Source organism: Ursus arctos, unplaced genomic scaffold (genome assembly GCF_023065955.2).
Source record: "Ursus arctos isolate Adak ecotype North America unplaced genomic scaffold, UrsArc2.0 scaffold_2, whole genome shotgun sequence".
Taxonomy (NCBI): domain Eukaryota; kingdom Metazoa; phylum Chordata; class Mammalia; order Carnivora; family Ursidae; genus Ursus; species Ursus arctos.
The window spans coordinates 10413047-10439715 of record NW_026622874.1 but is presented as its reverse complement, the minus strand read 5'-3'; the positions used below and the strand labels follow the sequence as shown (position 1 = coordinate 10439715).

The following is a 26669-nucleotide window of genomic DNA, read 5'->3' as shown; positions in this document are numbered from 1 at the left end:
GCGGACAGAGGTTCTCTCAGGTGAAGGCTTTTAAGGGGTGTGAAGCTGTTTGCTCTTATAATCTATCCGCAGAGTTGTTCTTTCTCCAGGGAGTTTCTTTCATTTGTCTGTTCCTTACGTTTTCCTAGAATTCCACCTTAAAACAAGCTGGATGGACTTATGGCCAGGATCTCCACGCCGAGAAGTTTTGCTTCAACGATGACACACTGCAGTTGGAGCCTGCTTACCGACATCTGGAAGCCACATGTCAGCGGCAGCTGTATAAAACGGTCCGCCCGGCAGACCTCGGGTGACAGTGTTTGCCAGAAGCCCGGGCAGCATGGACCTCACTCTGCTCTGGGTGCTGCTGCCACTGGTCACCGTGGCCTGGGGCCAGTACGGAGACTACGGGTACCCGTACCAGCAGTACCACGACTACAGCGATGACGGGTGGGTGAACCTGAACCGGCAGGGCTTTAGCTACCAGTGTCCCCACGGGCAGGTGGTGGTGGCCGTGAGAAGCATCTTCAACAAGAAAGAAGGCTCGGACAGACAGTGGAACTATGCCTGCATGCCGACGCCGCAGAACCTCGGGGAGCCCACGGAGTGCTGGTGGGAGGAGATCAACAGAGCTGGAATGGAGTGGTAAGGGCAGCCTGCGCTCTCGGGCGGGGGCATGGCCATGGCCGCACATCCCTCCCCTCCCCCGCCCCCGGGGCTGCTTGACCCCAGCCTCTAGAGACGGGGCGAGGAACTCATTCTCTGGGGGGCAGGGCTGCTGCCCAGCAGCCTACATGACAGGACAGAACCCCAGGATGGGGCGTGCCCACGGCAGATGGGCTCCTCTGTGCTTCTGTCCCTTCCAGAAGCAGCCCTCCTCTCAATTTGGTCCACGGACTACCGGGGGTCTACAAAATGTTTACTAGCCTGTAAAAAGATAAGTACAGAAATTGAAAGTTTTTAAGATACTTTATAGCAATGTAATATTGTTGTGATGTCCAAATGGCATTTTTGTCTTGTAGTCATTTATTTTTACTGTTTTACAAAGGTATTGGCCCACAATCGTTTGGGGGCGATAAGTGACTGGACCCTCACTGTGGACAGTTTGAGAAATGCGGATTTAAAACAAGCGAACGGGGGAGAGGGGACAAAGAAATTTCGGCAAAGAGAAGGGAAATGAACTACCTCTCTGCTGCCCTGTAAAACGTGCTTTCTCTGGGTTATAAGGACCGAGGTCCTTCTCTCTGTCTGAATTTAAAGTGGGTTTCACTGCCAGAAAATAGTTTACTCAAGACTTTTAGGGAGAAGTGCTGTTCTCGCCTGATGGGGCTCTGCCACAGTCAATGGCATGGAAATGGTCCAAGCCAGTGCTCTGCTGTGGGGTGTGACGTCCCAGCCCCAGACCTTGGTCAGCAGCCCATCCCAGTACTACTGCCGGCGAGGCTGGCTATTCATGCAGCCTGGATGGGGCGGCAGGACCCCTGGGGGTCTGGGGAGGCTCTGGGGGAGGCAGGTCCAGGGAGGAAGAAGCTCAGCTGATAGACTGCTGCTGGGTTTTCTGTAGAGCAGGACTCTGAGGGTTCCAGCAGCACGTGGCGGAGAGCGGGTTGGGGGTGGTCAAACTCTGGGGGACCACGCAATCGGCAGACAGCACCGTGATGAGACCGTAGAGGGAAAGACACTGACGCATGAGTGGAAGAGCCAGGCAAGAGAGGCGACTTCTGAGTAGTCAAAACAGCCATTTCTCAGGGCTTACCCTGAGCTAGACCATGCTGATGCTTTATATGGATTATCTCACTAATGCTCAAAATAAATCTAAGTCGTTTTATGGGTAGACAAACCATGGCCTAGAGACCCAAGTGTTTCCTCAGCCTGAAAGTGGTAAAGCCAGGATTTGAATCTAGTGAGTCGTAACTCCAAAGTGTATGTGCGTGGCCACAGTGACAAGCTGCTTGAGTTCCTGCTGCCCCCGCCTGATGTGGGCTGTCTGTCAGTCCAGCCAGGGGCCAGGACTGGACTCAGGGAAGTGCTTCATCCTGGAAGGACAGGAGCTGGGAGGGCACAGTGGCAGCCCAGCCCTGGAGGACTGGGGGCTAGCTTGGTTACCGTGACTGAGGAGGGGCTCAGCCAGCCTGGGGAAGGGATAGGGAGTGGGTCAAACAAGCAGCTGTGGGGGGGGCAGTTGCTTACTGGGCCTTCCTTGTCCACCCCACTGCCTCTGGTGAGCAGATTTAATTATCCAAAACTCCATCTGATACGTGGCCAACTCAGAGTCCAGCCTTGCCTCAGAGAGTCCCACAGCCAGGCCCATTGCCTGGCATGGGACACAGGACCACCTAGTCCTCCCATCTAGGGGGTCATTATACGGGTAGGGCCCCTTTCTAATGCCCCTTTTTAGAGTCATATAGAAAAACGGCACTCGGAGATGATTTCTTAACCCCAGAGGAAGAGCCCTGGGCTCTGAGTCAGAAGGCCTGGATTCGGATCCAGGTTCTAAAGACCACGTGACCTTGCTCCAGGGGTTCAACTCTTTAGGCTCTCACCTCATCTGGAAAATGAGTGGTCACACTACATGATCTCAGAAGAATCCACAACTCCAATACCCCATGCTCTGTTTGGCCCTGAAAATGCACTTGGATTTTTCTTACATTCTGTCGATCCTTGTGTTCATCCCTGCCAGGGAGAGAAGGCAAATGATGTTTAGTTTTAAACTTGCCAACTTGCATCTGGTTTGTCATTAACTGCCAGACTGTTTGAAGAAAAGCAAAAGAGGAAGGGAGTGGACATAACATGATTTTGTTTGGCCAATGGGAGCCCAGTGAGAGGCTGACAGGCAAGATCACTCTTCCACCTCTTCCTCCACATTTTGGGCTCTGCTGACTCAAACGATTTTCCTTCTCCCTTTCCACCCTCTGTTGCCTCCTACTCTGCTAATCACAGAGTAAAAAAACGCACGAACATGAAAAACAGCTCCTTTACAGTAAAACTCAGCTGCCCCAGGTCTGATACCAATTACCCCAGAAGCATTTTTTTAGATGATTATTGCTTTGGGTTTAGACTTCAGTCTCAGTGAAAAATCTGGAAGGAAAGAGTGCTCAGAGGCTGAGGGGCACTTACACCTCCCATGGGCTGCAAGCTTGTAATCTGCTCTGGGGGAAGAGCTGCCGACGGTTTCGTGAATTTGGCTGCCTCGTAAAACTGAATCAGCTTGCAGGTTTATTTTAAGAGAGAGGAGGAGTCTCAAACACAGATCTGACAACAATACATGGGATCTACTAAAGGCCTTTGCTAATTGGAGCACAGATTTAAAAAGGGCTCCATGGGGCACCTGGGTGGCTCATTGGTCAAACACGCGACTCCTGGCCTCAGCTCAGGCCATGATCTCGCGGTGCAGGGATCGAGCCCCGCATCGGGCTCTGAGCTCAGCACGGAGTCTGCTTCAGATTCTCTCCCTCTCCCCCACTCTTGCTCTCAAACAAATAAATAAAATCATTAAAATAAATAAATAAAATAAAAGGTGCTCTAAGCATGGCTGAGTGTCTCATAACACTGCTGTTCACTGTAGTTTGTAGAAAACTGCCAGATTCTGGGACGTGCATGCTGACTTCCCTACCGATGGCCACCAGGAGGCTTTCCCAGAGTCCCAAGTGTGGCACTTTGCCATTTCAGGGCATGCCTCGGTTGTTCTCAGGGAATCTCTAATGTGACGTGGCACGGGCAATAGGACATGTGGGTCCTGTGTGGAGCAAAATGAAGCTGGAATTTTCTAGTGAGGCAGAGCTGCCATGTGGTAGAAGGAGCTCTGGTCTTAGAATCAGGAAACCTTGATTCACAACTCCTGTTTCTATCATCTCTTCACCCTGTGGGTTTGATTCCTCATTCTCCAAGAAAGGAAGGTGTGGCACCTGCCTCAAGCAGGGGGCGTCACTGTGTGCGTGCAGGAGAAACGTAAGAGGGACTCTAAGTCTCGCTGTAAACAAGTGCTTGGCACATCGCGGGTGGTCAATAAAGGTTTAGTGAATCTGCAATTCGATGGGGCTGGTTTGGGGCAAGCCAGGTTTACATGGGGCCTGAATTCAAAGGAACAGCTTTCTGTTTATGGGCATCTACTTTCCTCCCAACCCCTTGGTGGGGGGCTGGGGGGGGGGGAACCTGGGCTTCAAAGGATCTTGGCAAGGTGTTTATAAATGGCAGCTTCTATTAGAGCTGACAATTTAAATTTATGAATTCACCAAAGACAAGCGATGTGACGGAGAAGAGGAGAAAGGAAAACTGTCCCACAGAGCTGTGTTAGCCTCAAGGTCAATCTGAAGCTAAGAATAGAGGGCGGGAACGCGGTTTTCCATAACCCGACTCTACTGGAGACCAGGACTCTGTGTCGTACAGAGCGGTCCTCCCTGATTCACGGTTCTGAGCACTCAGGACACACAGCGCCCACCTCCCCTGAGAGTCTTTCTCAGACCACCTTGCCTAAACCCACACTTCCCTCCCACCCTCCACTCCCCAATCTGTTTTATGTTTGTTGTGGTGCACCTGTCATTAGCTGAGTTGTATTTGTATAGTGTTTGCCTCCTTCAAAACAAGCTTCACAAATGTAGGGACTTTCTCTTATTTGACGCTGCATAGAATATTCCCCGGGGCCTAGAATAATGCCAGTGCATAGTAGGACCACTAAATATGTATGCAGGTCTAAATCAGACTAGTGAGTGCTTTGGACAGTTCAAATCCCAGCCAGTGTCCCCACCACACTCAACAAAGACGCCCGCAGATTTTCCCGTGAGGGAAACCACTTTGTTCATCGTTTTGGTTCGCGGTGTCCCATTACGTATAATAGAGAGCCCAGCTTCATCGTTCAAGTCTCATCTTGGCCAGTTGCATTTGCTGCCCTGCAGGATGGTCTTCTGAGACTTCCTGAAGCTCTCTAAAGCACTCACATACGGTGTTGGACACACTTATCCCAGGATGATTTCTTCATTAGATTCCCATCCTACTATCCCCAAAACCTACTGTCCCAGTAAGCTTTCAAAAATGCAATAGTGAGCTCTTTATCTCAAAAACCACACGGGCCAAATGCCACATGGTATTCTGGTTTGGATCTTGGGACCAAAAAAAAGGGCATTTGAGGGAAAACATGAAGTCCAAATGAAGTCTGGGGTTTAGGGTTGTACCAGTGATCATTCCTTAGTGGTGATCAAGGAACCGGAGTTCTGAAAGATAAGGTCAGGGGAACGCCTCTTCGGTAAATCTAAAATTACTTCAAACGAAAAAGGTATAAAAACGAAGGACGCAGGCTAGTAGAGTGCATGCTGGTGGTTTAAAAGGCAAACAGCGACAGAATCAAAGAAGCTTGGTGTCAGGAGGGGCCCGGAGAATAATCCAGAGCAACGTCCTTGCATCGTAGTTGAGGAATGAAGGAAAGAGGGGCAGCAATTGAAAAACCCATGAAATAGGAGCTTTCCATGCAGGTGCTATGACCCTAGGCCTAATTGACGTGGTGCTTGGTAGCTTATAAACACTCCCCATTTATATGTCCCTTTGCTCATTCATTCACTACCAAATGCTTATTATCACAAATTTTGCCAGACTCCAGGAACATGAAGAAGAATGACACACGGTCTACACCCTTGAGTGACTCGTAGTCTAATCTTATTTGAGCTTCGCGGTGATACTGGAAGGCGGACCCACTATTTCCCTGTTGTGCAGGTGAGGGACTGTAGCTCAGAGCGTTGGGTGACTTGCCCGCTGGGAGCTGGTGAGCAGCAAAGGGCGGGGCCCAAGCGAGGCATTCTGATGCCCAGCGCTGCTGGCTGACGGGAAATGTTCTTGGATAAAGCTTTCATGAGTGTTGGGCTAAAGAAGATATCACATCCATGTAAGAGTGACTTCTGAGGGCAAGAAGGCGAGTGTGGGAGAAGGGTTATGGCAGCTCCAGGATTCTCGCCAACTCCCCGCCGAGATCACTCTTCTAAGTACTAGAAATCAGTTGTCTGGGGAACTGGAGTTTTGCAAAAATGGCTCTTGGCTGTGCTGACAAGGATGGCAAAGGTTCTTTAATCCCGGGAGGCAGGGGATTTGCTTCGGTGGGGGTACCTGCCAGACATAGTCTTCCTAATAAATAAGAGATTTCCACAGAGTTAGGATATCTTCCTCTGTGTGTGCGTGTGTGTGTGTGTGTGCACATGCATGTGTGTGTGTGTGAGTTGTTCAAGTCATTTTGAAGTAACGGGAAGATAATTTTTGGAGTCAAACAGGACAATTCTCAAAATGCCACCCCACGACTGCTAATGCAAGTTATGTCAACTTTCCAAGCCCCAGTTTCTACCCCTGCCAAGACAGAAGTGCTGTGAGAAGTAAATGGGATAATATATAGGCATTACTGGCTGTGAGTCCTTGAGAGAATCACGTAATGTCTCTAAACCCGTTTCCTTACGTATCACACGCTGGTGGCAGAGGGAACTGGTTATGCAAGCCCATTTCATGAGATTGTTTTGATGACCGAAATAATGCACACAGGTTACGATGCTGAGCACAACTCTTGGCTTGGCACTCGGTGAGTCCCTGACAAAGGCTGCTTATTTTTACTCTTATGAACACGCTGTAGAAACTGAAACTCAAAGAGATACGTATCACACAGTCCATTTTAAAGCTGGCCCTGAAATATGAATGGCTACATTACAAAGGCCCCTGATGTGTACCATCTTGTTTGGGGAACAGGTAATTCAGTTATGATCTATAAAGATTTAAGCGTACATCATGAGTGTCTTGGATATTGGTCATGTTTTCAGATGGACATTGAGGCAGTGTTCGATCTCTGGGTTCACAAATACTGTGCTAATTGATGTTGGTGGGCTCCTATGGCTGAGGCTGAGATTCCCACGTGCCCTGGATTTGCTCTCAGGCCATAACTGTGATGTTATTACATCACATAAGATAACCTGGATCTTCTCAGACGCCTTTGGGATGGTGTCTACTGCTTGTATTTTTCCAAAACAGGGCAGGAGTTTGTATTTTGGGGAGAATTTGTTTTTCTCCCTCTGTCCTGCTGTGTTTTGTTTTTTTTTTTTTTTAATCCAGAGAAGCTATCCAGCAGGCCATTTGAGCATCACCATCTGGAAGCCTGGTAGACATGAAACCAGACACGGAGAAGACAGGAGGACTCTCACTCCGATGTGGGCAGGTGGAGAACAGACTGCGTACGGCATAGCACTATTCAGATTGTTCGCGTCCCCACCTGTGTGGCAGAAGGCCCAGCGCTCAGCAGTGCAGTGCTTACTTCCAGAAACTCTGCACTATCGCACCTTGCCCCCAAACTGGGTTTGTCTCTGCCTCTTGCCACTTCCCTGTCCCAATGTCCCCACCCAGTCTCTTGCTTCTCTTCTCTGGCTATAGTGCCCATCTACTTCTTCTCTCCAATATCTGTATTGCCATAGCGTGTCCTAACTGGTACAGCCCTCTGGAAAGGAACCCAGACCAAGTACAGTACCAGGCAGAAAGTAGGTTCCGATGCATATTTGTTGGAAGATTTAATGAACATTCTAAAACCCTATGGACTATGTTATAAATGCCTTAGAGCAACTCAAAGGATTATTCTGGGGAAAAGAGAGTTAACAGGAATCAAAGCTTTATTCTAAAATAATGAATCTCTCTTGGTGGAACTTAAGCCCTCATCAAGCTGGACTGGGGGACAATTTTGGGGGAGTAAAGGAGGCTGTGTCACATGGTCTCCCCAATGCAGAGAGCTCTTATTCCATCTCTGCTATGTGGTTGGAGACTGGCTAACAGGCCTGGAGCACATTGCATGTCTGTGGAACTGGGAGGAAAGAGACCAGCACAACCAGCCCACCCATTAGATGTGACTATGAAAGCTTGACCAAGATGGCGCCGCTTTACCCTGTTCTACGCCAGACCCATTGCCATTAAGACTCTGGACTTTTTTATAAGTCTGGACCAAAACCAGCAGAGACTGGAAGGAGGGACTAAAATTCCACAGAAGAGTTCACCAACAACACCAGACACGTGCACACTTTCCAGTGCCAGCCGCCATCACTTGGCCTGACCTACCGCCCTGGACCCAAAGAAGACTACAGGAGACAAGGAGAAAACATGGCCAGAGGGTGGACCAGAAGCAGAGGACAGTCTTGGAGCAACTCTTGTGGTCCCTGATAGCTCATGTATGAAGCTTTGGCCTCAGAAAGATCCATTTGGATCCTGTTCTTCCAGGTTCCACCTTGGCCAGGAGTGACTTAGACTTGGCTCCACACAGTGTGGTAAGGACAGGATGGGGACAGAACTTGGGTCTGCTGCTTCCTCAACAACAACTCTTCCCCTGCTCCCTGTCACTTCTTTGTTTTACTGCCGCAGACACAGGAGAAGGTTTTCTGTCTTTGCTTTCCAGGGGACAGCCCCAAGATAAGTCCCTTTGAAAAGGCCACCCTCTCAGAGAAGGTCCCTGAATATTGTCAGGGGAGGGATAACTAACTGCCTTGTGATTTGCCTTCTGGACAGTTTCTTCTGTCAGGTGGAGCAGGGCCAACAATGATCCAGTTTGTGAAACAAAATTGAGCCTTCAGCCTTCAAAAGGGATGATGCGAAAGAAAGTCTGCCCTCTGAAACGGGGAGCAGACAGCCTCTGAAGCAGGACACCCGAGGACTCAGACTCCGTGGGGACGTTCTCAGGGAGTCCATGCCCACGGCTGCGCTGGGCTTCCATCACAATCTACCCCGAAGCCTGCAGTCCTGGGTCCATACTCTTCTGCAGGCCCGTTCGGGAGCATCGAGCAGGGGCTGAGAAGTGGAACAGAGCCTTCAGGGTGTCTTTTCATCACCAGCCACTTTTTAAAAATTGAGTCGGAGTCCCTTCAGCGATGCCAGCCCTCTCCTGCTCCCCCATGCCCCTCGTGTTCACAGCTGCCCTCACCCTTCCTCTCTCCTGCCTGCTCCCATGTTTGTGATCCTGCAGCTTGCGGCCAAATGTCTAAGCGAGTCTTCTCAAATAAAGCACTTTTACAGAAAGGTGATCAAAAGGGGCAGGAACGGAAGGGAGGAAGGACCGAAGCTCTGCTCATTTTGTGCCCTCGGCCTGAGCAGCCTTTGTTCCTGAGGGAGAAGGTGGATGTGGGGAGATGATCACTCACTCCGGATCCTGGAAACTTCTAGGGGGAGTGTCAGGGCCCTGTCTGGATCTGAGTGATGGGCTCTTCAATGTCAGCTCTGCCTCTGGTGATGGAAGACTCCTGACCAGTCATCCGTTCGTTCGTTCTCCTGTTAAACATCTGCTAGACCCATCGTGTCGGGAGCCATGGGGAATTCAAACTGAAGACTGACTGATCTTTTCCCTTAAGGACTTTACCATCCGCTCAAGTATCTGTGCTACAAAGCGGGTATGTGTCAGCACCTAAGACAGCCAATCTCCATGAGCTTTGTTTCAGGGGAACGGCAGCTCGGGGAATACAATGGAGTCTACCCGCTTTCCTCTGACTGGAGACTGGGGAGCCAAGGCAGCTTTGGCGGAGTACGCTCCCAGTTGGGGGTGGACAAGACGAAAGTGTGATGACAATAATAAATAGTTTATTAAGCACCAGAATATACATGCATTGTCTTATGTGGTCTTCGCAGTAACTTAAATAAGTACATGCTATTATGATGCCCATTTTACAAATGAGAAAACTGAGGCCAATAGAGAGTATGAAGCCTGCCCAAGGCGACACAGCCGGGAGTAACTGGAACACCAGTCCAGCGGCATAGCCCATGCTCTTAGCCATTCTGCTCTACTGATCCCCACGTGAAATGTACCCCAACAAAAATCCAACTCTGGACGGAGTCATTTCATTGTGTTGGCCGCATGCACCACAACCTCCAATGGGATGGCCGTGGGACGGAAGCTAGGAGAGAGTTCTGCTTGGTTGTCTGACTTTCACCATACGTTCTCAGGCCCTGGGCCTGTAGTGTCAGATAATCTTCACAGGGCCGCGTTATCTGGGGTGGTGCGTGAGGGAGTGACGCGCACACTTCCCGTACAGGGTCGTGGGGCCAGCTGCCTGGCTGACAGCCGGCGGGGAATTCATGGTACTTGGATCGCCTTCCGAGCGGGTACCCCGTGAACAGGTCAGCTTATCTTGCTGCACTTATTTTCACTTAAGTCCAGGGAACACTGTCCCCTGTGGTGATCCGAGCGCACAGGACAAACCCCAGCAATGGAACAACAGCCACAGGGAAACCGCAGCCTGGCTGGGGTTTGAAAGGGCCGTTTTAGAGGAAGCCAGAACTGTAGTGATGGTAAGAAGGAAGATCGCAGAAGCTTCGTTTACAACTTTTAGTGCTTTCTCTCGCAAAGCTCTCCCTCACGCTGCTAGAATTAGGATATAATAGACTGTCTTGGACTATCCACTGTCCTAGATCTGAGCCCTCCATTCCCATCCCACTCCCAAATGTGCCAGGTGCTTTCCAAAGTGGCCCTACTCCTGATGAGCCGTGAGCGGTGGCAGAACAAAGAAGCCTAGCGCGTCAAGGACGTGGGTCTCAACACACATTTGCCTCTATATCCATCCACTTATGCCTTCCTCTAACTATAAATTCATAGAAGTTTATCAGGAGCAGCGCTCCCCAATTTCTTTCAGCTGAAATATTCTCAATCATTTGAAGTTTAAAGGTGAGCATGTGTTATTTCTACAAATATAGCAAAGTCTTTATTATTTGGATTAAAACGGAATAAATAGGGGCACGTGCGTGGCCCAGTCGGTTAAGCTTCGGACTCTTGATTTTGGCTCAGGGTCCTGAGATTGAGCCTTGCGTTGGGCTGGGCATGGAGATTCTCTCTGTCCCTCTCCTCTGTCCCTCCCCTCCCTTCCTAAAATAAAAGGCATACGTTGTCAGGAATCCAGGTCAACCAAAGCATGGCCTGGCTCAGGAGCTGCGGGAGCTGGGGTCTTGCGGGTCCTTGTCGTGAGTTCACTCAGAGTTGTTCTCTTCTCTTCAGGTACCAGACGTGCTCCAACAACGGGCTGGTGGCAGGGTTCCAGAGCCGCTACTTCGAGTCCGTGCTGGATCGGGAATGGCAGTTCTACTGCTGTCGCTACAGCAAGAGATGTCCGTATTCCTGCTGGTGAGCCTGGCAGCCAAACGCAAGGCCTCAAGATGCCTGGGGCTGGGGGGACGCTCTGGCCTCTGTTTCTGACCTCAGATAAGCCTGGGCTGTCACAAACTAAGCTTGGAATGCAGCGGGCAGCAGATAGGAGATGAATGCATAAAAGCAATGAAAAGGTTTGAATGATATTCACGCTGGGAGGGACCTCAAGGCTCATCAACCCAATACATCTACACCCCTCTTTTGGCAGGAAAGAAACAAGCAGACCATAGAACAAGGAAGTCACTTGTCCAAAGTTAGACAGCTATTTCATGGGAGTGCCCCCCCCCCCCCAGCTGAGATGTACTGACTCTTGTTGCAGTGCTCTTTCCCTCAACCACAATAACTGCTCATCACATCCAAAGCTGCTGGACCTGTTTGGGAACCTATATTTTTCTAGTCACAGGTCACAGTAGCAAACATAGTATATAATTACAGACCAAAGGAAGAGGCTAGTGTTTTCTAGATCAATTTGTAATTCCAATTTGTATAATTTTGCTCCTTCCCTGCTCCCTGGGCTGATGCCAAATATGCCCTGACCTAGCTTTCAAATTGACTAGGAGAATGTGTATATATTTATTTACTTGGATAACTTCCAATGGGTGTTGACAACACAACTTGTCCCAAATTCTTCAGTCTAAAACCAAGCCAGGCATTTCTGCCTTGGACAAAGAGATCCGAAAGTGTCAACGTTTGAAGTTTGGCTCACTCAAGGGATTTATCTCTCTGCAGTGTGGCGCTGGAAAGGACAGCCTTGTGGGTTATGCTTTCTTCTGCCACCAGACAGTATTACTCGACTGACGCCCGGGCAGGGCACGTGGCTGTCGGCATGGGCAACTCCAAAAGCTAACAGTTTTCTGTTTAGAGTAATGATAAATAGTAAATTCAGAGCTCAAAGCCAGTCGATATCTGTAGCTGTAGGACAGAGCAGGGGTTTACTCTAGCTCTCCAAAGCTGCCCCTACAAAGCAGTTCTTACCCCACCACGGCAGGTGAGCAGTCATGTTTGGGGTGTTAGGATCGAACTGTGACAGATCCCAGAGAAAAGACCTAAAGCCTGCACCTGCTGGGGTGGCCTGGAAGAAACACTGAAAGGACAAGAAACTTGAGTTCCTGTCTCTGTATTGACCCCTTCCCTCTTCTCCCTCCCTCTCCTCCTCCCCCTCCCTTCCTCCTCTTCCACGGTAACTGTGCTGTCTCTAGAATGTCATCTTCCTTCTCTTTGGGCCTCAAGTCCATCACTTAAAATGATGGCCACCTCTGTTGGGTCTCTGATATTTTTGAGAATCTGATGAAAGCTATAGATCTTGTCTTCGGGAAAAAGAAAATGCACTTCACCATATTTAGACAAAAATTTACACAGAATTTCCAGGAGCCCTCAAACTCCCCGAAGGCCACCAGAAGATCTTTGAGGTTGTTTTGAGCCCTAAAAATTCCTTGACGCCAAAGGTGCTTTTGCAAGAGGCAAGCCAGATGCCCAGAACTGATTTTAAAGACAGGGTGAAGGTCCTAAAAATGACTGGGCCCCACCCAGTGGGGAGAGAAGGTAGGAGCCTGCCCGCTGTGTCCTGAGAAGCACGACTTTCCCCAATGTTCCTGCTAACAGAAAGCATGGGGAGATCTGCCTCCCTTTTTGAGAGGCATTAAAAGTCAGTTAAAATGTAAATAAATTATCCGAAAGAGTAACCAACAAACTAATAGTCAGTTAATCCATTACCACATTAGCAAGACTTCCCCTTAGGCTCCAAAGGAATCCATCAGGGCCGTGGGAGGCTGGGTGGTCTCGAGGAGCGCGTTCAGGAGAGAAGGGTTACAGAGAAGTCAGCCCTGAGCTGCTGCGGAGGGGGAGGATGGACGGCCTAAGGGCAGTGCAAGGACCAGGTGTGGGGGGCCCTTCTGCCCTCACGGATGCCTCTTACAGCTCTTAGTGCTTGAACTGTCTAGACTGGGAACATCGGGAGCATACAGGGAACTCGTTGATCTTGTATCCCCAGTGCCCAGTGTAATGCTTGGACCGTAGTGTCTGCTTGATAGTTATTGAATGAATGTTTGAACAAGGGATTCTGAAGGGCATGCAGAATAAGGTGAAGAGGCCCAGAAAACATAATTTACTCACTTACTCTAAAAAAATTTTTTTAATCTGTTTTTAAATCCCACTCTCCCGTCCTTGCCTTAGAATAAAAGCTCTGTACAAGCAAAGATCTTTATATTGATATATTCCAAGCCCTTGCCTAGTGCCAAGCACTTATTAGGCACTCGATAATGTTTGTTGAATGAATGAATAACTTTGGCCTACTTCCTAATTCTGTGAGGATAAAATGAGATAATATACGTCCGTACTGGCACTGGCTATGATCACACAGAGCTGACCTGTCCTCTTCAACCTTCCCGGCTTCGGTGTAGACCTGGCCTCCTCACTAACAGACAGGCCTTTCAAAGGCTGACTCTACCCAAGGTCATCACCGTCAGGGGTGGGATCGTCCTGCAAGAAGAGAACCAAGGACTGGAGCTGGTTGTGCCGAGAAACAAGAGATGGTCCACGTGGACCATCTACTGGGGGGGGGGGGGGTGACTGACTCATTGCTCCCCAGGCAGAGGAGGAGGGAGTGGGGTAGCTGCACATCCCATCGCTGGAGGACCAACTTCTCTGCCAAGACAGGAGGGAGAGTCTGCCCCCCTAGTGGTCACAGTGTCACCGGCTGGCCACCTGGCTTCTGGCCAAACAGAGCAATACAGGGCATGGACGTAGGGCCCAAGGCTTTTGGTGACAAGGCAGGCAAGAAACAGTCTCATTCATGTTAGAAAAATTGTCTAACAGCAGAAGTGGCAGTGAATGGAGGTAAGGGTGGGAGAAAGGGGAGCTATCTAATCTTGCCAGAGTCCCCATCTCTGTGGGATCTATGATCTGCATCCCTATCCTGACCATTGTTGCTTGAAGTTCACCGTTTCTTTGAACGCTGACACCCAAAAGACATCCAGGTCTTTATGTCTCAAAATTCCACTCATTTTCTAATGATGCTTCAGACTTCCATTCACCATTTGGGGGCTGGTTCCAGGTTCCTCCGGCTCCCCACAAGTACTGGATGTCCTTCCTCTCACGTACTTTAGAAATGACCTCAGGTTCTCTTAGATGCGGCCCACCAATTGTTAGATGTTAAGAATTTAATGAACATGGAGGGGCGCCTGGGTGGCACAGCGGTTAAGCGTCTGCCTTCGGCTCAGGGCGTGATCCCGGCGTTATGGGATCGAGCCCCACATCAGGCTCCTCCGCTATGAGCCTGCTTCTTCCTCTCCCACTCCCCCTGCTTGTGTTCCCTCTCTTGCTGGCTGTCTCTATCTCTGTCGAATAAAATAAATAAAATCTTAAAAAAAAAAAAGAATTTAATGAGCATGGAAAGATGCACATAGGAACAAAGTCCTGAGGTTAAAGATGAGCCACTTTTCCTTAGTTACCCGAGACATTCAGGGACCCATGGCCAAACTTGGTCTGCAGTGGCCTGGCCCCTCCCTCCCCGCACCCCACCACCCAGACATGTCACTGATGGTCAGCAGAACCCAAGGGGGGAGAAGAGGAGAGAATTACTCAGAAAGACACAGCTAGTCCACTTGGAAGCAAGTCCCCCCGAGGAAGCTGCCTCTATTTCTGACGACACAGTGTCAGAGCTGAGAGCCACTGCGGTTGGCCAAGGAAGTGGTACTTTTTCAAAGGGAAACTTGGAGAAGCAGCAGAATGAGATTGCAGAATGCCCCATGGTATGCAGTGCATGACTCACTAGCCCCTGGGGTGTCTAGACATTGCAGCGGCATCTTTAAATTGCCTGAGTCATGACGTTGTAATATATGTCTTTCTAAACTCCATGAAGCGTCCAGGGCAAAAACTAAGTCTTATTTCTTCAGCATCTCAGCATATTGCCTGGCACAAAATAGACCCTTAATAAATCTCTTGAATGAATGTTGCAGCCCGTAGGAACAGTAACAGTGGTGAAACCTGACATTGATAAGATGATGTTGTACAGCTGAAAACGATTCTTTCACGAGCATTGTTTTATTTGATCCTTCTAACAGCCCATCAGAGTGAGAAGTGTTTTCCCACACCTTCCCACAGTGAAAACTGCTGATAACGTTCCTATTTGAAGACTTTCCTCACATCACTGAAACTGGCTTGAATTACCTCCCAGGGAACTGGACGCATGTGGGTGGGGACATTTTTCTCTCCCACTTTGAAAGCCGTTCTGCGGCACAGAGCCTGGCCGTGTTTTGAACTAGCTCAAGGAGCAGCTATCATCTTTGTGTTTGCAAACATTTAAGGATTCAGAAAGAGCACCACTCTTGCAGGAAAAGACAACAGATCGTGCAACCAACTCCCCAATGAGTACGAGACTTGTTTGGTGGCCACCAAGGCGCTGCTCTCGTTTCCGACTGAGAAGTTTCTCGTTGGATATTATAGCCTCGCTGAACTCTGGCAAGAGAGTGAATTTCTGATAGATTAGACGTGCTGTCACTAAACAGTCCCCATGGGCTGTATACATATGTAAAATTTACACGTATTTATTTATATATGAGAACTTAAATTCTTTAGTCCAGTCATCCGCAAACCACAAATACATGTCACTGAAGAAGCACAACCCTTCAGAGCCTGTTTGTAATAACTCGCCAGTCTCCAAGCAGCTGTAGCCGCTGCCTGCCACGCACCAGACCGCCCCCCATCAGCCTGCGAGGCGTGGCCAGGCACAGGCTCTGGGTCCTGGGAACCGAGGGTTTTCGATTGAGCATCGACTTCCTTTTCCATGGTTCTTCTCCAGACCTGTGGCCTTTCATTAGATTCATTACATATTATGTTTTGATGGGAAAAAATGTTATTTCTCAGAATCAACATAAATGACATGTCAATTCTCCTCCAACCTTGAGATCCCATGACTCTTGCCTGTCACTTTGTCCCCTGCCTTTCTCCCCTCTCTCCCTGAAGCTCAAGTCCTACACAAGAGAATATTTTTCTTAATTCCTAGGTAGCCCTATAATCAGTTAACTAGAACATTCTTCTCTTCTTTCCACCCCAAAGCCTCAATCAAAGCTCATCTTTAACCCCTCATCTCATGGTTCAGATGTTAATACAAGATGGGTGGTGTTTGCACGACCAGTCCCCCATGATATCATGGCAGGGACAAGAATGACGTCATAGGCACCTCCACTGTGGTCTCTCTCACCTCCCGCCCCTGGTCAGGTGCCGCTCAGCGCCGTGCCCAGAGGCTGGTAAGAAGGGCAGCTTCCATCCTGGTACCTCTGAGCAAGTTGGAAGCTGTTATTACAGAGATGAAGAGAGCCACACTCCGTTTTAGCGAGTCTACTTGCCTTTTCTGGAGTCTAGAGACAGCCACTCATTTCTCCATTCATTAATTTATTCAATCAGCCAGTCAATGTGAATGTATGTAAAATAAGTACGATTTATAGACTTTGATCCCGCCCATTCCCTGTAATGATGACGATGACACCTGTATTGATCGGGCAGCTAGCATGTGCTCGCGTGTTAGCTCATTTACTTCTCACACAGCAAATATGCCACTTGGACCCAGATGAGGGAAGTGAGGCGCGGAAGTTGGGACCCATGCAAAGTTCCAAGCTCTGCTCAAACAGATCTATCCGCCTCGCAGCCGCATGCCTTCCGCACAGTGCTGAGCTCTCTCAGTCCAGAGGGGAAAGGAAGACGCACACGGGGGAAGTGTCAGCTGGCAGCACAGGAGGCATCTGGGAGAAAACAAGGAAGAAAGGGGTTATTTTAGCTGGAGCGGAGATGTTGGAGGTGGAGCTGTCCCCATCAGGGTTTAGGACCAAGGTGACCATGATGCAACGTGGCTGATGAAAGCCAGTAGGAATGGAAACAAACGTGCTTGCGAACCAGCCCTGGGCGCGGCCAGTGAGCTAGAAACTCGGTTCCAAGAGAGCAATTTGGAAAATATTTAGAGGTTTTCCTCCTTCTAATTTCAGTCAGAGATAGCTCTGGAACTGTTTCCCTGTAGGGTGACACATATTTGAACCATTTGAAATATCAGTCTCCCAAATGCTGCAAGAAGACAGACGTGAACATCCAAGGTTCTTTCCCATTCCCCCGGAGTCTAGGGTCTCTCCACAGAGGACGTACTTCGGTGGCTACAGAGACCCGGTCCTTCAGCCCCACGGGGTCAGCTCCCCAGCTCTCTGGGAGGGGAAGTCGGGTGGTTGCTCCTTTGCAGGGGCTTTCCTTCATGCATAACTGCCTTTGGGTCTTATTTTTCTCATCTTTGCAAAAATAATTCAAACAGGTTCTGATGCAGCTCCTATCGGGGATGCCAGGCCATTAGCAAATTAGCTGACCTGAGATATGCTCGCTCTTGCTAGCTGCCCTGGAAAAGCAGTATGCAAGAGGATTCATCATGAACAATTTAAAAACTTCTCACTGATTGGCCTGTCCGAGAGGGACATACTCCTTGTAGCTGGAAGTAGAATGTGGGCCAACCTCAACACATCAGTTCTACAAATGCTGGATTTCTCGTCCATGCCACTGTGAACGAGATCATTAAGGTTTATCTGCTGCCAGGTACCACTGAGCCCTTAAGGAGCTCACCAGATTGGTCCTCAACATGAAACAAGATGCTTTAACGGAATCCTGGGGGGAGGGGGGGTGTTGTTTTTGTTTTGTTTTGTTTTGTTTTGGTGGGGGGAATCCTGTTTTTTTTTAATCAAATACTATATATTTGGTGCTGACAAGTAACAGGACATTAGAATAGGATGTTTAAAATAAGGTGCTGATTGGGAAGTGGAGAAAATAGGGGCAAAACAGAATTAGAGGTTGGATTGACCAGAAGAAGCTTCTCGAAATGTTGTTTGAATGTAGATTGCTCACCAAAGAACGGGTCAGAAAACATCCTCAGTTTATACTAATTTAGAGAAAAGCCGAAGCTTCCTCAGGCACCCCCATTCTGGTTTGTTAACGTGTAAATGATGGGTGTTCTTCTGGTTGCTACAGGAGGGAGGCTGTGGTGTGTGCTTCTCTGGTGTCCCAGAGGCGGGAGAAGGTTGAGGATGTGATCCTGGCTGACTATAACCCAGTTGTCCTCACTGGCAAGCAGATCCTGGTGCTACAGAGTGTGACGTCAGGTTTACCTGCTCTGTAATCAATAATAGAGGTGGATTTGGGTACAATTTTACGCTGAGTCACTCTCTGCTGAGGAAGAGATTTAAAACCCTGTCTTTCAACTATTAAAACTGGTCGTCAACCAAACCTCTGACAACAAGTAATCTGACCTCTTTACCCAACTACATTGTATCTCTACTCCCCTTTCTAAAATGGGTGGGAGAACACATACCGGGGCTGGCTCTCTCCCACTGTCACAGCACAGGGACATCTCTCCATGGCGGCTCTGATTCTGATAACGGACCGCTCGGCAGCCATGTTTTGATTCTAGTCGGATCTGTTGATAATTTCAGTGCTTTAAGAATCTTAGATGAGAATATCTTCTATCAATCTTAAAAATCGCTTCAGCTTCACAGGGTTGTCTTCAGCCCCTAATTAAGATGTATTTAATTTCCTTCCATCTCCTTCAACCCCATCTAAGAAGTCGTACAAGTGGTTCTGTGTTATCAAGTTCCTGCTGAGCTATTCTCATGCACTTTTCAAGTTCTCTGTCTGTCTCATCTTGCCTGCAGATGGCAGAAAAAGTATTATGGGATGAGAAAGTGTACCGAAATAAGTCACTCACCCAGCAGTGATAGGAGGAACACACACACACACACAGTTCTTTGTAAAGGAGTACGTAAGGATCCCGACAGAAGAGCTTCAATTATGTAGCCATTTCAGTGCATTGAATAAAGGCGCCTTACTGACTGGTCCTTCCCTTCATCCTACCAAGGTGAAGGCTTGTTTGATTGTTGTAATTGGTCTAGGAATGTATGGCAATGCTCAGTACGGAGTATGCTTTGCCAAAAAGCTGCCCGAAGTGACCTAGTAATTGACAAGGAAGCTGGAACCACCCAGAACTCTTCTCCACCTGCACTCAGGAAGCCCAATGCCACCGCTTATGAAACCCCAATCTTCTGCTTCCTTGTGGCCTCTTTTAATTTCCTGACAAGTCCCTATGCCCCTGTCTCGGTGTCTAGCTCTGATGGTTTAAATTCTTTTTTTTCTTGGAGGAGCTGTTATTGGGGTTTTCATTTATTAAGACATTTTGTGTGGGCATGATGTCATTAAGAACTAAATGGAGATAGAGTTATCTGGTTCCCAAACTCAGAATCCTAGATCATATTGAAACAGCAGTTCCCTTTATGGATGGTCTTTGGGAGTTTCACTTTCTACTAATGATTTGGGCCATTTCTCCCTCTATATTTTTAGTTTCATAAAGCCGGCACAATTGCCAACAATGTCCAAATTCCTTCCCTGACCTCCTTAATCCAGGGTTCTGCAAGATAATCTAAACTTATCTTACGTTTTGTAACAAAACAACAACAACCAAAAATCAAGTGGAACAAAAACCTGGCTGGGACCAAGATGGAAATGTACCAGTGAGCATGCATTATACCTTCTCCAGGGCGATCTAGAAATCTACTGAATAGCCGTACCCTCCCCCGAGAGGCTTCCAGACCACCTGTCCAGTTAATTGGGGGACCTATATCTGATCACCACCAAAACTCAGGCAAAAGAGAATGCCAGTTAAAGTATTGGGTAAATTATTCCCCTTCGAAGCTTAAAACTTCATGATTTTTTTAAATGCAAGCCTCTCTTTTCCACTTTATTCCAAATTTGTTTAACTAACCAAGTAATCTGACATCAAATCAGCAAAAACTTAAAAAATAAATATCTAGACTGATTATTTCCAAATAATTTTAGCGATTGGATTTGGCTTAGTGCAGTTTTGCCATGTGTAGATTCTTCCTTAGAACATATAAAAATGTTTGGCAATTAGCTTTTAGACATTGAATCCCAAGAGTGCTTCAAAGTTCTGGAAAATATTTTGTATTCCCTGAAGTAAGGAAAACACCTCCTACCCCATTTCTCTTAATCCTAACTTGCATTATTCACCTTTCCAACCAATGCCTCTTTTTTGGGTAAACTTTAGTCTAGCACTTGTTAGACTCCTCGGGGATCACAAATCAATGGGGTCCAAATGAGGCCCGATTACGTCCATTTATGACTCATTTAACACTTTCGTTAGAACGAGGAAGTCCTTGTTCGGGGTCTCTTTAGAAGCACAAAATAGATTTCTGAATTAGCAGAGCCTTATTTCCCTTCATGAACACATTAAGTGAAAACACGTGTAACCCACTCTGGGTTGGGCTTGGCATCCTAATGAAGCATAACTGTGTCTTGAGAAAAGTCCCAGAACAAGGAGGGCTACATGTGGCGAAGGAACAATTTAAGCCTAGAGAATGGGCCTTCAGGGCTCTAGCTAACTCCACGTTATCTTGAGCTAACCATTGATCTTGCTGCATCCAGCACTGAGATCCTCCCAGGAAAGCTTCCGGTTCATAAATCACTCCTTTTTAAGATTTCATGATAATCCTTGCAATATTAAGTCTACATAGTGGCACATCTTTCTATCATCAACATATGTACAGCAACATGCAATGACCTGGTGAACCCAAATCAGCTGAAATTACTGACACTTACTAACTGCCTTGGAGATACAGATAAAGACTTTGGCAGACCCATTTCACACTGAAAGGACTATTTTGATCCCAAAGATCCCCTTATGAGAATCAAAAGATTCTAAATTTATTCCAGGTAGACCACTGCAAACCTACTCAGAGAGAGGCCTGGGATTGAAATTTTGGAGGGGAAAGAAAGAAAAGGAGAAGGGGGAAGAAGAAACAAAATTGCTCCTATGATTCACCTTCTATCATTTACACATCACGCATATCTGTACTAGTCCCAGTAACAAACCTATAACGTAACTTTCATTCCTCTATAGACCAGGAAACTGAGATTAGGCAATTTATTTATTCAGCAAATACTACGTAGCAGGAACTGTTTCGGGTGCCATAAAACAATGGTAGACAAAGAAAAGGAGGATTTTGTGGGGATTAAATATTACTTTAATATTTTTCATACACTTTAATCATGTCTCAAAGTAAAAAAATACATATTAAACTATCACGCCATACATACATCATAAATACACATATACAGTACATTTGAAACAAAGTTTTTACACACATACATAAGAACTTATCTTTAGTATGTGCTCTGATATTTTCTACTCTATTTTTTCTTCTTTAACGTTTATTTGGTGATAACCGATCAATTTGATTTCATGACCCACTAATAATCACAATCCACGGTGTGGAAACATGATACCAGCAGACTTGAATGGCACGAACTAATACCGATATTAATTAATATTTCCTCAAGGCCTGGGGAGTTATCTTTATCTTTTTCAGTGTGTAGTTTAACAACAAGAAGAAAGGAGAAGCCGGAGCAAACCACCCATCTTTCACAGCCTGAAATGGTTTGGTGGAGTCCATCTAACTCTGGCTTGGGTTTCCCGTGAAGTTCAAATGCCATCTCTTCTTTGTTGTAATAGTGTTTTATCTTTTTCCTCTAAACATTTATTCTTCCCACGTAGGCTGACCACGGAATATCCAGGCCACTATGGGGAAGAAATGGACATGATGTCGTACAATTACGACTACTACATGCGAGGAGCAACTACCACTTTCTCTGCAGTGGACAGGTGAGCCTTCCCAGGGGCTAGGAGCTGGAGGAGCCAGGGGCCAGCTCCGGGCAAGGACCCTGTCAGCAGGAATTTCCACTGGGGATTTTCCCTACTTTATTTCCGACTTGGTCTAGAATTAACTGAGAGTTGCGTGGATGGTGGAAGGCCATGGGAATGGAGCTATTCTCATAAACCCATTTCATGGAACAGCTCCCCCGTGGAGATGATGATGGGCTCCAGGCCACTCAGAGCAGAAAAGCCTCAGCTTGGTCTCCTGTGATGTTCCAAGCTCTGCCCTTCCCTCAATTTCAAAGAGCACTTTATCTGACCCAATGTCAAGAGGAGAGGACAAAAATGGTTGAAGGAACAGCAACTGTCAAATTGGACCCCCATGGATGCTGATGCTGGTCTCAAGATGACCCCCATCTGGGGTTGAAGGGAGGGAGAGAAGAGAAGGGGAGGGGATCCCATCATACTTAGAAAGGAAAGGGAAGGGGCGCCTGGGTGGCACAGCGGTTAAGCGTCTGCCTTCGGCTCAGGGTGTGATCCCGGCGTGATGGGATCGAGCCCCACATCAGGCTCTTCTGCGATGAGCCTGCTTCTTCCTCTCCCACTCCCCCTGCTTGTGTTCCCTCTCTCACTGGCTGTCTCTATCTCTGTCGAATAAATAAATAAAATCTTAAAAAAAAAAAAAAAGAAAAGAAAGGAAAGGGGAGGATTTACATATAGCCTGAAGGCAAAACAAATTTCTTCCATCTCCTTTCTTAATAAGCGCCCAATCCTATCCCAAACACTCAAAACAATAAGAACATGAGATCTCTTCTCCCAGCTAGTATAGACAGAGGGGTCGGTAAATTCAGGTACTTTCAGTCAGGTGGTAATCGCTTTACACAGCACAGGAATATGAATTCCTGAAAAGTCACCAATAAACATTTTGCAAACAGAACAAAACTTACATTAACTCGTTGATAATGGACTATGATAACTGTGAGTGTGACTTATCTTTCAGAGATATCCGTGTTTTTAAATGAAATGATATCTCACCTAACTGAAGTTAACATGGCCCAGAATTTAAAAAACAAAAGCAAAGCAATAGAATAAACATTAAACAGCTCTGAAAGGGCACTCTACATGTGCCGGCTCCACAAAGACCTTTATGTTTAACCCTAAGAGAGTCCCTCATTTCTCACACATTAGTCATTTTTATTTTAGATCCATTTTTAAGTAGCTTGGTTATCTATTTTCTAGAAGCAGAAAACTAAAAAATGAAAATGAAAATAGTATGTAAAACGAAACTCTTTGCCAGTGAAAATAACTAAATGACATAACACACACAAAAATATATTTAAGAAAAGAAAGGCTTAAGAACTCAAAACCATGGGGGCCTGGTGACAATTAGCAGGTGTGTCGCCCCCAAGGGCAGACTGGATAACAGTGCAGTAGGGCGTTCAGTATTCTTAATGATGTCTCCAAGTCCACAGGAAAATTAGTTCTGTATTGCTGGTTTAGAAGGCAAGAAGGAGTATAATAAAGAAAGAAAACATATATATATATATATATATATATATATATATATATATATATATGCAGTCAAAATATCCAATTCCTGTGGGGTTGAAATTTTTCAGTTATGTGGATTAACCCAGAGCCTTGGAAAACTGAAATATCATGTCATGCATTTGTTTAAAATGAACATACCCATGTGATTTTGCTGCTGTCGCTAATAATCGGTGGCTTAAAGATCCACAGCACGTATTCCTTCAGCTCTGCTGAAAGATGCTAAGGCCACCGCCTTGGAGAAATAGCACCAGGGCAGGGCCCACGGGGCAGGTACTTTCCCTCCATATGCAAATCATAGTGCGTTCCTCCTGGAACAGAGTTGCTCACCCTAAGCATTATTGACATGGGGCCAGATAAGCTCTCTGTTGCAGGAACCTGTCCTGCCTGTCCTTCCAGACGTTTAGCGGCATCCTTGGTCCTGATCACTAGATGAAGGTAGCAACTTCCCCTCCCCCATAGTCGTGACAACGAAAACCCCCCTGGGGAGCAAAAGTGTAGCTGCTTGAAAGCCACTGTCCTGGAAGAAATCAAAGACTGAGCCTGATTGAGTCCCTTGGTTCTCTTAGGACCAAGTCTAAAATTTGCTCAGCATCAATGAACAGCCTTTTAAAAGAGTAGTGTGAATGCCTGGCTTAAGAGTCTAGTTATGTCTGTTGGTATACAGATAAATAAGACTTGTCTACAGTAATGAAATTCATTTGATAAACATGCATGCCACCGATTTGCTTATCTCCACCTAAAAGAAGCCATGTCTTCTGTTGACAACTGCAGGAATAAATACTAATACATAGCTGGGCACCAAGACTCTCAGGACTTGCACCAGGAGACCCTCCTCCTAATCGTTTTAAACAAATGACGTGGAGCAGCGGACTCAGCACTACAAAGCCTGACTTAGCTGCCTGGGGACCAGCATGTCCCATAGCTGCTGGCGAGAGGTATCTCCCAGAGCTAAGTGTGGTCAGTCCCACCTTCCAGATCAGAGGCTGGGTGGAGACCTTCTCGGTATTGGTTGTGGTTTAGGATAAACCAACCTAGGAAGAAGCCTTGCGGGTTGAAAGCGAGGAGGAGAATTCGAAGATTAAATGACCCAGCTGTGCTTTGGAAGGATTTGGGTGATCATATATGGAATGACCTTTTATTTTGATCCTTGGTTGGATTTTGCAAAGGATGTGACAGCCATGTCCTCTGATGGGGTTATGGGCAGGTAGTTATGGGGGTACTGTGGTGTAAGAGAAAGAGCAGGAGTTCAGTTCAACACACTTGGAATCTGAAGTTGTCACCTCATTATCTTAAAGAAAGTCACATGTTTGTCTGAGTCTCCTTCTCCGCCTAAATCGTGAATCATTAAATGAGCCCACTTGTGCGCCGGTGCCATGCTGGACACACTGAACTCACTCAGAGCATAGTGCTTGCGATCGACACATGGCCGTTAAACGATGTTACACCGGAAAAGCACCATGCAGAGTACGCACGCAATGAATTTTTGTTCATAGGCTTACCCCTAGCAAAGAACATTCATTGAAATGTATCCACACCACATTTTCCAAAACGGAGCAATTCTACGTACTTTCATACCCGTGCCTGTCCTATGCAATTCGATTTCTGTTACTCATGAATGGCAGGCATTTTCTTTTTCACTTTATGGGGTTTTAAAGTTGTTTCCCTTCCCTTCATTTCCCTGTAATAGTGTTTTCTGGAGGGATACCCATCATGTATAGGGTGGCGCCTTGAACATGGCAAGTACTCACTAGAAGAATAAATGAGCAAATTGGTGGTCTGTTTAAGGGAAGATTCTCTACAACGGAATGGAGACCATGTTAAAAAAAATCCTTTTATTTCAAGCTGTTAACCTATTTGTCCTTGAGGTACTCATGAGACAGAGTAGTGCCAGTTGACCCCGAATGATGGATAGGACCTCCACATAGCCAGTAACCTAGTCAGTCACCTGCAAAGTGCCACCTGCCCTGAGCGAGGAGGTGTCTAGGACTACTGACCTCACAGATGATTACCTGACGGTTTTCTAGAGACTTCCTACAGACCAAAGGGAGATCAGGTGCCCTTTCAGTTCCTAAATTCTCTAAAGGTTCACTGCTTTTCCGTCAGCAGTGACTTTTCTCACTGGCATTGGCTTTCTGACCCTCTCCCCACAGGGATCGCCAATGGAAGTTCATAATGTGCCGGATGACTGACTATGACTGTGAATTTGCGAATGTTTAGATCTGCCACTCACCAAATCTATTGAGGGGAAGGGGGCCAGGAGACCTGAGGATGTCCGCATACGTCAACATCAGCCGGAGCTCCGACGTGGTTTCCGCTGCTCTCTTCTTCCCCCTGAGCTGGTTAGCGGCTGCAGCGTCAGCTTTCTGGGCCTTTCTTACTAGTATCACACTTACAATAAAATCCACAATTAAATTGCATTCTCACTTTCAACATGTTCCATAGCAACCGTTTTATATGACTGACAATGGCTTTCTTGCACACGGCATGTACAGTGTGTGTGCTCACAGCCAGAAAAAAGCCGGGTTCCTGGAGCGTCTGTCACAGGCTTGCTCTTGCTTTTGCTACCAAACGAGCCGCAGGCAGGCCTGGGGCTGAGCGGTATCTGTGAAGAGGTTCAGTGTCGTGGAGTGAATGGCAGAAACTGAAGAAGGTGGCAATGAAGGTTCTTTGCAGGTCAGTGTGTTTGAAGGAAACCCAGGGTCCTCACCAAGCCTTGAGGGAGCATGCTTCCCCTCTCCCCCTCCACATCGGCCGTGCTTATCTGGAAATCCGAAGTGCAGAGTTCTGTGCTCCAGGAGGGAGGAGACAGGGAAGTAAGACGGAGACATAAAAGGGTCTGGGCAGAGCTGAAAGCCTTAGCGTTGGAAGAATTCCCTGACTGGAGGGGAGATTGTAGGCATACCCAGTAATGCATGACGCAGAAATCAGAGAAAGCTATGCAAATCTGGCTCGAATCAGACAGGAACAAGGAAGAAGACAGACATTGGGACTTGAGTTAGGAACTTGGAGGGAAAGAAAGAGTGGCCAGGTTGCTTTGGGAACAGAAAAGGGGGTCTGAGTCACTGGCACCTGGAGATGTGTCCAGGACTCCTGGGAAGGCGGGCATATGCCCTGGAGCCATGGGACTTACTGGCAAACTCACCGGGATTGGTCCCAATTTTCCGGCTGGGAAAGGCCTCTCCGAGACTCCACTTCCCATCTCTGCATAGTTTAGGGGTGTTTTTTGCAGAAGTGACACTGTCCTTCCTCCTCCTGTGATGTCTCTGTCCCCAGCCCTTTGTACTCTCTTCATCATAAAAGGAATAAAAATGTTAACATCACTGTGCA

At 47.3% G+C, this 26669-nt stretch overlaps 1 protein-coding gene and 1 long non-coding RNA gene across 2 annotated transcripts; both read left to right on the top strand.

Moving 5' to 3' along the window:
• Positions 1 to 171: 171 nt before the first annotated feature.
• Positions 172 to 26669, top strand: DPT (dermatopontin). The gene is made up of 4 exons (XM_026509429.4): positions 172 to 624; positions 10955 to 11080; positions 21693 to 21800; positions 25493 to 26669. The coding sequence occupies exons 1-4, from the start codon at positions 320 to 322 to the stop codon at positions 25557 to 25559; spliced, it is 606 nt and encodes a 201-aa protein (XP_026365214.1). The 5' UTR covers positions 172 to 319; the 3' UTR covers positions 25560 to 26669.
• On the top strand, positions 631 to 9562 carry LOC130544241 (uncharacterized). Its single transcript, XR_008960383.1, has 2 exons — positions 631 to 5682; positions 7054 to 9562. It is a non-coding gene; the product is annotated as an uncharacterized LOC130544241 (long non-coding RNA).

Excerpts from the sequence above, each read along its gene's own strand:
- DPT (XM_026509429.4), top strand. The coding sequence starts at position 320 with ATGGACCTCACTCTGCTCTGGGTGCTGCTGCCACTGGTCACCGTGGCC. Across the intron at positions 625-10,954 it reads AACAGAGCTGGAATGGAGTG|GTACCAGACGTGCTCCAACA; the intron begins GTAAGGGCAGCC and ends TCTTCTCTTCAG. Across the intron at positions 21,801-25,492 it reads ACTTTCTCTGCAGTGGACAG|GGATCGCCAATGGAAGTTCA; the intron begins GTGAGCCTTCCC and ends CTCTCCCCACAG.